We start from the raw sequence: 13408 nt of genomic DNA on the forward strand, positions 1-13408 counted from the left end.
TCACAGGAACAAATATATTAGGTTATACATTCAAAGCCATATTTTTATCAAACAAAATACATCAATCAACAGAAGACCAAACAAAGAAAATTATAACAAAACTGGCATTGAAACTAATCCAATTTGATGCATGGTCACAACAATAGTCCAAAACCCCAAATCAGCATGGGGAAAGTGCAATTGTGCAAATCAATTAATCATGAAATTCAATAATTTTCAATTTTACACATAAAAAATATTTACTCTGCTACGTGTTTAGTCACATCTCAAAATTGTGGCATTAATCATTTTCCTTAGCAATTTTATGACAAAAAGAAATGAAGTGTAGATAATAGGTAAGGAACGAAAGCTTGAGCAGACATCTTAGGAAGGGTCATTAGACTAACATAATTGGCAACAGGAGGGTACATTCTAATGAGATATGAAAATACATGATATCTATTTTTGAATTTGCATCTCCTACCTTTGAAATGTATACAAAAGCAGTATAGTTTTTAGGGTTGGGTCTAGCAGAAGATTAACATAATTTAAGTATTACACAAATGTTCTAGGTGCTCCAAAAAATGTAATGCATGTTCTTTATGTTAAGAACTAAGAAGGATGGGTATGCAGGAGAGAAATACTCTGTTCATTGCTGAAAAAATTTTGAGGGTCAAACTTTGTCTTAATTTGTGTCAATCTTCTAAAGTTTCCCTTAAAGTACTTCTTGCCCCAAACACTAGCTTTTGAGTAGCTTGTGTTGTGATACTTGTTTTTGCCTAAATCAAGATCCTTATAGTTGAAATAGGCAGCTCTTGGAGACTTTGAGACATAAGGAGTCATGTATCTATAAACCCTTTTAGCCCAGTGCAGGTGCGTCTTGGATGCTTCCTTGCTATTCACTTCCCACTTGACCAAGTATTGTATGTTGTACAAGTTTCCCTTTCTGTGGGGAAAAGGGATTTCAGATTCTGAAATTTCATTCATTCTACCACCATATGGTTCCATTAACAGCAAGGCTAACGTTTCTTCTTCTAGAAGCATTTTCCAAATTCCTTCTAAGCCAGTTTTTGGTATTGGCTCCTTTACAAAGTCAGACTTGGCCTTGAAAGAGCTTTTATACGTGGTAGTTCTGTTAAGCAAGAGTTCTGGAGGGTCCTCTTTGTTGTATCCAGCAAAGAATAAAACTGATTGAATCCAGCTCATTTCAGTGCAGTCTTTGGCCTGCAATCCCAATTCTGGGAAACTCTCATTCATCAGTTGGATTAACTTGTCGTGTCTTCCAAGGAAGAGAAATTCGAAGGTTGCTTGGAATGTTTTTGATTTGTCACCACTATTTTGAGCAACTATTCTAATGAAAAGATCCTCATGCAATTCATGTGCTATGTGTTGCCACCTGTGAATGAGCTTGGTGGCTCCTTCTTCTAGTGTTTTGTGAATGTTGAACCCTGTAACAATAGGTGGAACTCTAACCAACTTGATCTTCCATGCATGAATGACTCCAAAACTAGTAGCACTACCTCCTCTTATGGCCCAGAAAACATCTTCCCCCATTGATTTTCGATCATGAATCTTTCCATTCACAGGTTCCTGCCGCAAATCCGTGCACTTTACTTGCTTTTGAAATTTTGTAGTAAAGTTCACCTATTGATGCCCCAGCCTGAACCCATGTTGTTTCATAATCAAGGTTAATTTCGATGGAACGGATGTTGATGAGGTCAACCATCACAAAAGGGGCCTTACAAAGATATGATAGCCCTTCATAATCATGGCCGCCACTTCTGACTCTGATCTGCAGCCCAAGTTCTTTGCTGCATTGAATAGCTGCTTGAATTTCTGATTCATGGAAAGGTGTTAGAATGAGGAGAGGCTTCCTTGAAGAATTCAACCATCTAGGATTTTGCTCCAATGATTCCAATGTTGGTTAATTTGAAAAATCGAGATGATACTGGATAAATCTGAAGTCGTGTATAACACTTTCAGATTGAATCAAATTTCGGGGTTCAACCAAAATTGTTCAATCGGATAAAATCAGAAGATTATAATTCAAGAGTTTTGTTTTTGGTCTTGTATGTTTTGTCACCCGTTATACTTTCTGAACCAGAATGATTATTTATGATCAAAGAACAGGTGGTTTTTGGCGGTTAATGGAAGTTATTTCTTTTTTAAAAACTGTCATTGATGAAAGTTTTAGTAACTTCCATGTAACTTCCAACCGTTGATGGAAGTTTTAGTAACTTCCATGTAACTTCCAAAATTTGCCTAAACCGAACATCTCGTTATTACATTAAAACAAGTGTGCACTCTTATTTTAACATAATAAAGAGATCAATTACACTAAAATGTCCAACAAACATCCCCCATTTTAGTGTAATTACCGATCAAATCACCAAAGTCATAACATACAACAAACTACTGCATAGATGAAATATCGTGACAATTGAATTTCATCTTAGCAAATTACACGTTTCAAATATTCGAATATCAGGGTGTCACTAAGGATTGAACTCTTTCTATTCATAATGAATACATGAAGATAATCTGCACAATAGTTTATAACATTACTCTTACTTGACACTAGTTTACTAGCCTGTGTCCCTATCCTTCATAAGCATATCAAAGCCAAGTCCCAGCTTCTTGAAGTGACTAAACTTCATGCTTATATAGGTAGTTCTTTTCTTTCTTGCACCTGCAAATGCAATTTTTCAAAAGAACCATTGAGAAGTTATACTTCAACCTCCTTAACTTACAGAACCGAACACATACCTTTTGGGATACTTTCGATGATGTGTTCCAATCTCTACATGTTAAGCTTTCCACATTGAATTCAGCACCTAATGTCATATTAGATGGGAATTGGGTATCTTAACATAAGAGATTTCAGATGGCCTTTAATCCTAATCCCACAGCCGACCTTTTCACGAGATCTCTACTTAACCCTTTGGTTAAATGATCGGCCAAATTATGCTGAGTTCTCACAAACTCCACTGATATCACACCATGCATGATTAACTCCCGAACCATGTTGTGTCTAACACCCAAGTGTCTAGACTTCCCATTATACACTTGACTATGTGCCTTAGCCAAAGTTCATATGGGGTAACCTTATTCCTTTTGTTAGGAATTCAATTCAACAAGTAACAGGCTGTCAACATAGTCTCACCCCAAAATCCTTCACTTAAACCCGAATAGGATAACATGGAATTCACCATTTCTTTCAAGGTTCTATTCTTCCTTTCGGCTACACCATTCTGTTGTGGTGTATAGGGAGCTGTAGTTTGATGTATTATTCCAGTAGATTGAAAATAAATCGGATCATAATACTCACCTCCCCTATCCGTACGAAAAGTTTTGTTTAGCCCATTTTGATGAAGTTCTACCTCTTTCTAATAAATTTTAAATTTATCAAGAGCTTCATCTTTTGTATTTAATAAATATACATAACAATACCTTGATGCATCATCAATAAAAGTAACAAGATAATTTTTATGACCTAATGATGGAGTAGCATGCAAATCACACAGATCACTATGAATAAGGTCTAAGACTTTAGTCTCACTTTTAACATCCTTAAAAGGTTTCCTAGTGATCTTGGTCAACATGCAAGTTTTGCATTTTTCAATGTTCATATCAAAAGGAGGAATCATACTTGTTTTTGACATATCTTTTAATCTTTTGTAATGAACATGTCCTAATCTAGCATGCCAAATTTCTGATTTTGTCATATTAGGTATAGAACTACACGAGGCCATACAAACAGATTCATGAACAAAAGGAACATCAATGTTTAATTTAAACATTCCATTACAACGATAAACAAATCCAACAAACGAACCATGTCTTGACAAGATGTACTTCTCACTTTCAAGTACTTGCTTGAAACCACAATTATTTAAAACCATACCAGACAATAAGTTCTTACGAATACCAGGTACAAATAAGACATTATCCAAATACAAACTTTTTCCAGGAGTAAAAACTAAATTCACACAACCTAATCCTAGGATTGGTTCAGTTGCAACATTGCCCATCTTCACAATAGAGCCATCATCGATTGGTCTAAATTCCTTGAACCAACGACAATCTTTGCACACATGGCTTGTTGCTCCCGAATCAAACCACCAAGCAACGTCATCATCCTTGTTGCTTTTCAGGATCATTAGACCCACTTGGACCAGCCTTGTTCTTTCCTTTGAACACCCGGCAATCCCTCTTTAAATGACCAGGTTTCCCACACTTCCAACATGAAAATTTTGTCTGTTTGTTTGGACCTTTGTTCTTATTTCCTTGAAATTTTCGTTTGTTACCTTTAGCATTGTAATTTTGCTTAACTGTTCCACTTTCCTCTACCATATTAACGGAAGAGGAACCTGCTAAGTTTTTATCATTGACTTTGTCAATTTCCTGAGCCCTCAGCGACTCCTCAATCATGAAATGACTACCGAGTTGAACCAGAGTCAACTCTTCCTTCTTATGTTTCAAGGTATGCTTGAAGTCTTTCCAAGAAGAAGGCAGTTTATCAATTATAGATGAAACTGCAATGGATTCATCCATTTTCAAATCATGTTGAGTAAACTGACTCAAAATCCGCAGCAGTTCATTATATTGTTCCATAATAGGCCTCGAATCAATCATTTTGTAATTAAAGAAATTACTAACGAAGAATTTGTTACTTGAAGCATCTTCTGCCATATACATGGATTCAAGAGAGTCCCATAATTCCTTAGCAGACTCAACATTTTGATAAATATCAAAGAGAGAGTTAGACATACCGTTCAGAATGTGTCCACGACAAATGTAATCGTCGTTCTCCCATTTCGAACGCTTCCTTGCTTGATCCAGAGTTTCGTCTTCCATATACACCGGCATCGATGTACTCAGCACATACACCACATTCAATGTTGTCAAGAGAAAGTGCATCTTCTTCTGCCATCTTCTGAAATCCTGCCCTTCAAACTTGTCCAACTTCGCAAACTTGCTTGTCATCTTCGAACTATCGTTCGACATCTCGAAAAGTTTTGATTCAATCTTTTGTTGGTTAATTTGAAAAATCGAGATGATACTGGATAAATCTGAAGTCGTGTATAACACTTTCAGATTGAATCAATTTTCGGGGTTCAACCAAAATTGTTCAATCGGATAAAATCAGAAGATTATAATTCAAGAGTTTTGTTTTGGTCTTATATGTTTTGTCACCCGTTATGCTTTCTAAACCAGAATGATTATTTATGATCAAAGAACAGGTGGTTTTTGGCGGTTAATGGAAGTTATTTCTTTTTTAAAGACTGCCGTTGATGGAAGTTTTAGTAACTTCCATGTAACTTCCAACCGTTGATGGAAGTTTTAGTAACTTCCATGTAACTTCCAAAATTTGCCTAAACCGAACATCTCGTTATTACATTAAAATAAGCGTGCACTCTTATTTTAACATAATAAAGAGATCAATTACACTAAAATGTCCAACATCCAAGACTTGTGGATATAGTGAGGATGATGAGTTGAAGAGCATTTTTTCAATGGCTTCAAAATTGCCATGAACTCTGGTTATTAACATGCACTGTCTGAATTTCTTCTCAACCAAGGTAGAATCAGTACATGAGATTGAAAGAACCAGTGTCAGAAACACTGCAAGATAACCCATCTCCGTGTTTTCTTCTCTACCCTTTAGTTGATTGAGTTTTGTTTCTATGTATATAGAACACTTGACTTGTCCACATAAAAAGAGAAAATATTGTAGTAGAGAACATGCTGAAGCTATTTTTTCCTTGAGTCCAAAACATTCCAAAATATAATAAACAAGGGGTTGTGATATTTCCAAAGCAGAGATTGAAACGGTAATATTTGATTTGTATTTGTACTTGGCAAGTTAGCATACCCAACATCGGCAGCCACATATAAAGTTAAAGTACAGTCCTTGTTGAGCGACAGAATCCATATATGTTCCGCAATTATAATCTCCCTCACGTGTCATGTCAATTTTGCTAATATCTTGTATGGTGAAGCTTAATTTTCGAAAATAATTACTTAATATTTTAGGCTGAAAGAAATAATTGTGTATGGAACGTTGATGCACTATATAATTGTCTTTCACCCCCACATTTCTCATGTGTGATTTTTGCAATGCTAGTTCCTTCTCAATGGCAACATTATTGTTTAATCCCTTGCTATTAGAAACTTATAACATGCAGTTGCATGCCTAGCATCAAACTCAATCAACCCTGAATTTAGTGCATGCTTACATTTATGAAAACAATTTTAAATATTAATTTAGTTTTAGGTAAATTTTCATATATTTAATCACGTTAAAAAAAATTCTAAACCTAAAATTATTTTTTGGTGAAAGTTATTAAATAACTTTTGCTTTAAATTAAATAGGCTTAATTATGTTTTTAATTCTTCAAAAGAAGTTTCAAATTTGAAAGACTAAAAAATATAAATTTTCATTTGAAAGATTAAAAAATATATTTCCTAATTTCAAGGAACTAAAACATAATTAACTCCATATTTTATACTAGATTTTATTCTTAACTTCCTTTTAAATTAAAAAACATTCAAATGCAAATAACTTCGTATTAAAATCAACTTTAACTAAAATCAATTTCATTTAAAACTCTTTTAAAAAAAAATCATTTAAAACTATTTTTGCAGACTTCCACCCCTACCCTTGTATAGATTTTCATTGAGAAAGTCCCAAACCATGATTTGAATAAGCTTGTTTCTTATAAAACAGGCAGGTAATACAAAATACTTCAGTTATATCTAGAGTACAAGCATTTTAAATCAGGGTAGCTATAACAGCAACAACAAAAAAAAATTAACGAAAAAAATGCATTATAGTGAGAGAAAAAAAATACTATCATCCAACATGACATGGATTACTGCATATGATAAGATTGGTTTTTATAATAATTAGGTTAAATTAATTTTATTCCTCTAATTTACCTTTTAGATTCAATTTAGTTCTTTAGTCTTTTTTTTAATTTGATTCTTTAATTTTAAAAATTGATTTAATTTAGTCTTTAAGTCTAAATGATAAGAAACCATATTTTATGTTAGTTTAAAACCATCACTAAATAATTTTAAATCATCATAAAATATATATTTTTCAAAAAAAAAAATAATCCATTTTAAAAATTAAATGACTAAATTAAACAAAAAAAAAACTAGAAGACCAAATTGTATCAGTTTTAAAGATCAAATTCAACAAAAAAAAAAATTAAAGGACTATATTGAACCTAATTAGAGGACAAAAAGACTAATTTAACCTAATAATTATTTTAAAAATTAAAAATTAAATTGGTTTTCTAATTTTTAAAATCAATTCAATTTGATCCTAAGTCTAAATGGTAAGAAAATCACACTTTGTGACGATTCAAAACCATCACTAAATAATTTTAAATTGCCACAAAATATACATTTTTCAAAAAAAAAAATGAATCCATTTTAAAAATTAAAAGACCAAATTAAACTAAAAAAAACTAGACCAAATTGAATCAGTTCTAAAAATTAAAAATTAGAAAAAATCAAATTGAACCAAAAAAAATTAAAAGACTAAATTGAACCTAAATAATAAATTAAAAGACAAAAAAACTAATTTAACCTAATAATTATTTTTAAAATTCTATCTAAGATGATTTCTAATTTGTTCACAATATACAAATCTATGTTATTAAAATTAAACTCAAGAAGAACAAAAAAAGTAACAATAACAATTGTTTTGCCAAGCCCAAATTACAAGGGGCTGTGCACAAAATGATATTAAAACAACGAGAGCAAATACACGCTCTCCCCCTACCCAGAGAAAGAAGGGTCAGTTTTCTATAACAACGAAATTTTACATTCAAAGATCAGGAAAAGAAAAGAGAAAAAAAGAAAAGGAAAAAACTATTAAGATTGCACAAAATGAACCTAATTTTGCAGGCCTAAGTGGGCACAACCATCCCAGAATTGTGCGATAACTGTGACATGTAAAGCCAAAAGATCAAAACTAAAAACATAAACTGTATGAAAAGATAAAATGACATCTTACATACCCTTCTCTGCAGCACAAAAGACTCCTCAACTACTACACTATCACCACAATATTTTTCCAACTCTTCTGTTTTGTTCTTCAGCACTGAAGCCTTACTCTCTGCATCTACAACTTTGTCGAGAATCTGCGCTTGATTTTCAGACAGTTTCTCTTGTTCTTCCAATAATGTCTGTTGGATACCTGCCCCACCCTTCATGTTCTGCATTACCTTTGAGATGGCTAGGTATTCAACCTCAGCTTCAATCCTTAGCTTGAAAAGGCCCTCGAGCTCCGACTCAACCCCTTCACATTTTTTCTCGGACAAATCTATGGTGCTTGCAGATTCTTCCCTAGAAATCTTAACACTACTCAAGGATGCTTCGAGTTCAGCAATCCTAGAGTCCTTCAGAGCAAGCACACCCTGTAAATCCTCCAACTTGCTTTCCAAAATATTTATATTTTGTGTCAGGCTCAATACCTGAGGATCTGAGGAACTTGAAGCAGTTTGTCTAATTTCTTCTGCACCAGACTGACCAGATTGGCTTGATTTATTAAGTCCAAGATCAATAGTAGTACCAGCAGATACACTGCTACACTTAGCTGAGTCATCATCTGGTGAAATAGCTTCAATCCCAATCTCCCTGAATTTCTGGAGTTCTGCAAGAGTACATGTAGATTGATCATTAGCAATGGCACATGCCATATTTCTTTCTTCCGTTAAAGACCACTTTACACAAAAAAGGAACTTCAGCATACCAATAAAAAATAAACAGAAAAAAGTTGTTTCTCAGTAGTATGCAAATAAACTACTTCAGCATCAACAAACAAACTCTAAATAGATTAAAGAAAAGCTTACAATATAGACTGTCATTAATCATTTCTGTAAACCGTAAATTTAAAATATTAATAAGTAGAAAATAGCATAAGCTGTTCCAGTAAATAATAAACAAGATAGGGTAGGGAAGTAGAATTGTAGAAAGTAGCTTAAAAAGTCAACAACCTATCTCCCATCATTGTTTCCAGTTGCTGGCTCAGGTCATATATTAGCCAACTAATAGGAGCAACAAAAATTAGTGGGTCTAGGATTTATATGATCTCTTAATAAATGGGTTTTACTTCTCTAAAGTGAGTAAGGGTAAAGGTACAATAAGTAATTTCTGTCATTAATGAAAAAATAACTGTTGATATTCCAACATGTTAATGATTTGTAATACATGCACATGTAATATTGATGGTTGATTTTTTCATCAATGACTGAGATTTACTTACTTTACCCTCTAAAGTGGGTTTGACACTTTAAAGGAGGCAGATCCTGAATAGATAACCAACAACAATATCACAGTAACGAGACAAATAGGTTACTTTTTAAATGAAAACAGAGAATAAGTTATGAATGGTGGTCCTACTAAACAAAGAACAAAGTTTTAATAGAAAATACCAGTAAGCAGTGAACCGCAAGAGTTAAACAGTGAAGCAGAAGTAAAGTTTGGGCCCATATGGAAGAAAATATTACAACAATAACATTAAAATATGCAGGTAAGCTTGCACAATCAAATTAATACAAAATATGAAAAATTGTCAACCGACAAGTTCCTATTATATTTCAAATTTCAGGTTCCATTCATTTAGCTATCTATAAGTTCTTGCATTTCTCAATATAGATGAAATCTAACAGACAAACCATTCAATAATCTTCACAGAGAGAGAATGAGAGATTCAGAATTCCATTAAGGAAACACACCAAATACATTAACTATGATAGCCTCAAAATGAAGACAATTAACCATAGACAGTCCACCCATCGGGGGAAAAGGTCAATGCACATAAGGACATTTAGTCAAGGCAATCCATGATATTAGCAATAAATAAATTTAGCCTGCTGAACCACTTGATTTAAATACAAGTATACAACCTATCCTCTACAAGACAACTTACAAGCAAAATCCAATATGCAACAATTACATTTATGATAGTATATCTTAAAAATTTATAACATTTAACATACCTTCTCCAACAAGCTCATTTTATATTTTCCATCTATTCATCAACCAGCAAAGTGCTGCATATGCAATGCAAGAGGAGGACAACAGTTTTTAAATTTAATATTATAGGATTATCTGATTTATCAAAAAGGCTTAGAAAGGAGACTAGACTAGACCTGTAGACCATCAGAGTTTTAAGGTTATATAATAAAACAATCAAGAATTTTAAAGGGGGTTCAAAAGAATAAGAAATATAAGGAAACAGAATATTGATCATTCAATGATTTAGTTCACAACCTATTCAGACCCATTGGCTAAGCATCAATTAGGTAACACGTTTAAAGCATCGGTGAAATATTTATCAGAATGTCCAACATTATGCCAAAAACTTGCAATTGCTACTCAAATTAGAAAGACAATTTCGTTTTCCATCAATAAACATACTCCTTAATTCAATAAGACCCTCCAATATTCTAGAATCAGGGGTGCTCAAGGAACCAAACAAGCTGATTAAACATAACCAAATTAATGGTTTCCTTTGGTTGAGTTTAGAAAAACAAAAAATCATAAGGTTTAAACAGTTATGGGGTTCCAATCAGACCAAAATAATATTAGGTCAGTTCATGCATTGATATCTAACATGTTGGCAGCTTTATTGGCAGTTGAATTGAATCACACAACAGAATCCAAAGGTCAAGAAACTGCTAATTAGGTAATATATTAACATACATTCTCCCAAGGATTATAAAACCAAGAAACATAACAATATCAACTGCAAACAAGGTGCACAGACAAAGATACACAGAAGAATCAAACTTTCTAGAAAAATAGAAAGGACAAACCTTCTTGAAGGGCCTCCTGGACAGCCTGAAGGCAACTAACCGATTCAATTATAGGATCTTCAACGGCTGAAGATTGGTTGTTCACACTTTTTTCTTCTGTAACATCCCAAGACAAATTTGTACCCAAATTCTCTTGTAAAAGATATTCATCCTCAACAACATTTTCGTTACCATAACCAGCCTCAACACCCTCAGTGAAATGTTCATTAGTGTGTGCTTCACCACTATTAACTCCATCGTAAACATTTGGCCTACTAGTATGCTTTCCATTACTAGTAACCGAAAAAACACCTTGCTTAAAGTTGGAGCTTCTTGAATCAGATTCCAAACTAGAAAAAGAATTTTCCTTCTCAATTTTCACTCTTCCACCTCCTCCTGGTTTCTTACTGCCTTCAGTTCGTCCCTTTCCCGGTTGAACTCGTTGAGCCGAGTTAGCTAAATGCTTTGAATTCACATTCTTACTACGGCTTTTCTCTTGCCTCAACTTGGGCTCACTAGCCGCTGTAGAAGACTTGCTACTCTGATCCTCGCTATTCTCAGAATCAGTCCCAACAACAAAACCAGATCCAAGTGCATATCTAGAATCCGAACTTGAACCATGGATCACATTGCCATCAGAGAACACTACATTCCCAAACATGTTTGAAGATCCTTCATTCTTCTCCTTAACATCGCGCAGAAAAGGCTGGCTTTCACTCAAATTGGCATTGCCAGACAAGCCCCTCTTCAAGACTTTACCCGAATCAACACTCGAATTTGGATCCTTAACAACATTCCTCCGAATTCTCTTCCATTTCTTCAACCCAAACCCCTTTGTTGGTGTCCCTTTGGAATTCACACCTTCCGCACTACCCACTTCAACTTCGCCAACCGTTCCCTTTTGATCCGAACCGTTGACATCCGAATTTCCCTCCAAACCCAACCCAATCTTCTCGTCATCATAAGAACCACCGTTTCCATTCCCATCATGATTCACTTCGTTCTCTTCCACGGATTCGCTTCCCAAATCCATGATCAATTTCAACCCTTTTCGCTAAATCTGGACAGAGAGATCAAAACCCACTTACAATTAATTGCGGTTGAAGTAACAAATCAAATGAGAATTCACGAACTTCAAAACAAAGACTCCAAAAAAATTAAATAAAAAACGGTTACTTTTGGGACAGAAACGAATGAATAAATAAGCAATAAAAAAATTGAATGAGAGAGAGAAAGAGAAAGAAGAGAGGATCTATGATTTTGAGTGATTACCTTCATAAACGAATCCCTTGGATTGGACATGGAAACCCTAAAGATTGGGATTTTGATGGGATTTGCAGTTTTATAGTCGGAGAAGGGATCAACCGAAGGAGATGGTAATAACGTTTAAGTATTTATTTATACATACAAATCATTACATTCATTTATTTATTATTTTCGTCCCCTGTAATCGATATATCCTTTATCGTTTATTAATATTTCAATATTATTAATTAATTAAAATAAGTATAATAAATAATAAAATATTAATAAATTATACCAGTTAAAACATGTTAGTTTATTTTTAAAATTCATTTTGAAAATATAAACCAGCACTGCCAGTGTAAAATTTTATATTATCAATAAAATAAACATAATAGTTATGATTTTTAAGACAATCATTATTAAAGTCCATAAAATTAAAATACATATTAATTTATGTTTGAATTACAGTGAGAAAACAGTTTATACTGTTTCTACTTTCTAATATATTGATTAAATTTCGGATCAATATAATAAACAGAAGTGAATTTAGCGAGAAAAAAAAAAGTTAACTTTTTAGACAACAAATTATGCCTTAACTTTTTTGAACATGCTGTAAAAAAACAGAAAAAAAAAACATGCTGTCAAAAATTTTCTTTTGAACAATATAGTAATTTTAATATCTAATCATATATTGAATAAAATCATCTTTATAAAGGATATACGTAAACAATAAAAAAAATGCTTAGTAATATTTTTTAATTAATTGGTTAATAATAGTAGTTGATTTGATGAAAAGTTGAAACAGCGACAGTGGGTAACGTGGGCCACATGGAGATGTCGCATCATATCATGGGAGCCGTGTACCTGGATCACAAGTTCGTGAGTGGTACATAATTTTAAAAAATAAATGTACTGAAAAATAATAAATATTGAGTTTAATTAATATGCACTTTTAATGTAATTTTTTTTTTACTCTCTTCAAAAGAAAATTTAAATTTTTTGAACAGTAAAAATACACTATCAAATCTTTCAGAAATAAATTTTAATATGTTATAAAAATAAACTAATTTATTATATGATAATTTATGATTAAATAATAGTACATAAAATATATATTAAATTAATAGTTCAATTATAATTTAAGAGTATACAAAAATATGTTTTTAATAGTTCAAAATATTTTTTTATCCTTTTTCAAATTAGAGACATTTAAATTGAATGAGTGTTCACTATTGATTGTGTGTATTAACTTCACAAGTAGATCTAATGACAAAATATAAAATTATGAATTATATGATTTTGGGAGATGAGTTATATGAAAGGGGTGTTGATGGAGTTTTATTGTAATGTTTGGGAGAATAAGAAACTTA

General features: G+C 32.8%; 1 protein-coding gene and 1 pseudogene across 1 annotated transcript; both read right to left on the reverse strand.

Moving 5' to 3' along the window:
• Positions 1-591: 591 nt before the first annotated feature.
• LOC100778132 (berberine bridge enzyme-like 22) lies at positions 592-5620 on the reverse strand (annotated as a pseudogene).
• Positions 5621-7691: 2071 nt separating this feature from the next.
• On the reverse strand, positions 7692-12208 carry LOC100794612 (WPP domain-interacting protein 2). The gene is made up of 3 exons (XM_014774623.2): positions 12066-12208; positions 10815-11853; positions 7692-8647 (listed from the first exon to the last, which is right to left on the reverse strand). The coding sequence occupies exons 2-3, from the start codon at positions 11824-11826 to the stop codon at positions 7902-7904; spliced, it is 1758 nt and encodes a 585-aa protein (XP_014630109.1). The 5' UTR covers positions 11827-11853; positions 12066-12208; the 3' UTR covers positions 7692-7901.
• Between the last annotated feature and the right edge of the window lie 1200 nt (positions 12209-13408).

Source organism: Glycine max, chromosome 4 (genome assembly GCF_000004515.6).
Source record: "Glycine max cultivar Williams 82 chromosome 4, Glycine_max_v4.0, whole genome shotgun sequence".
NCBI lineage: Eukaryota > Viridiplantae > Streptophyta > Magnoliopsida > Fabales > Fabaceae > Glycine > Glycine max.

Coding starts and splice junctions, on each gene's coding strand:
- LOC100794612 (XM_014774623.2), bottom strand. CDS start 11,826: ATGGATTTGGGAAGCGAATCCGTGGAAGAGAACGAAGTGAATCATGAT. Junction 8,648..10,814: donor CCAGGAGGCCCTTCAAGAAG/GTTTGTCCTTTC, acceptor GTACTCTTGCAG/AACTCCAGAAATTCAGGGAG.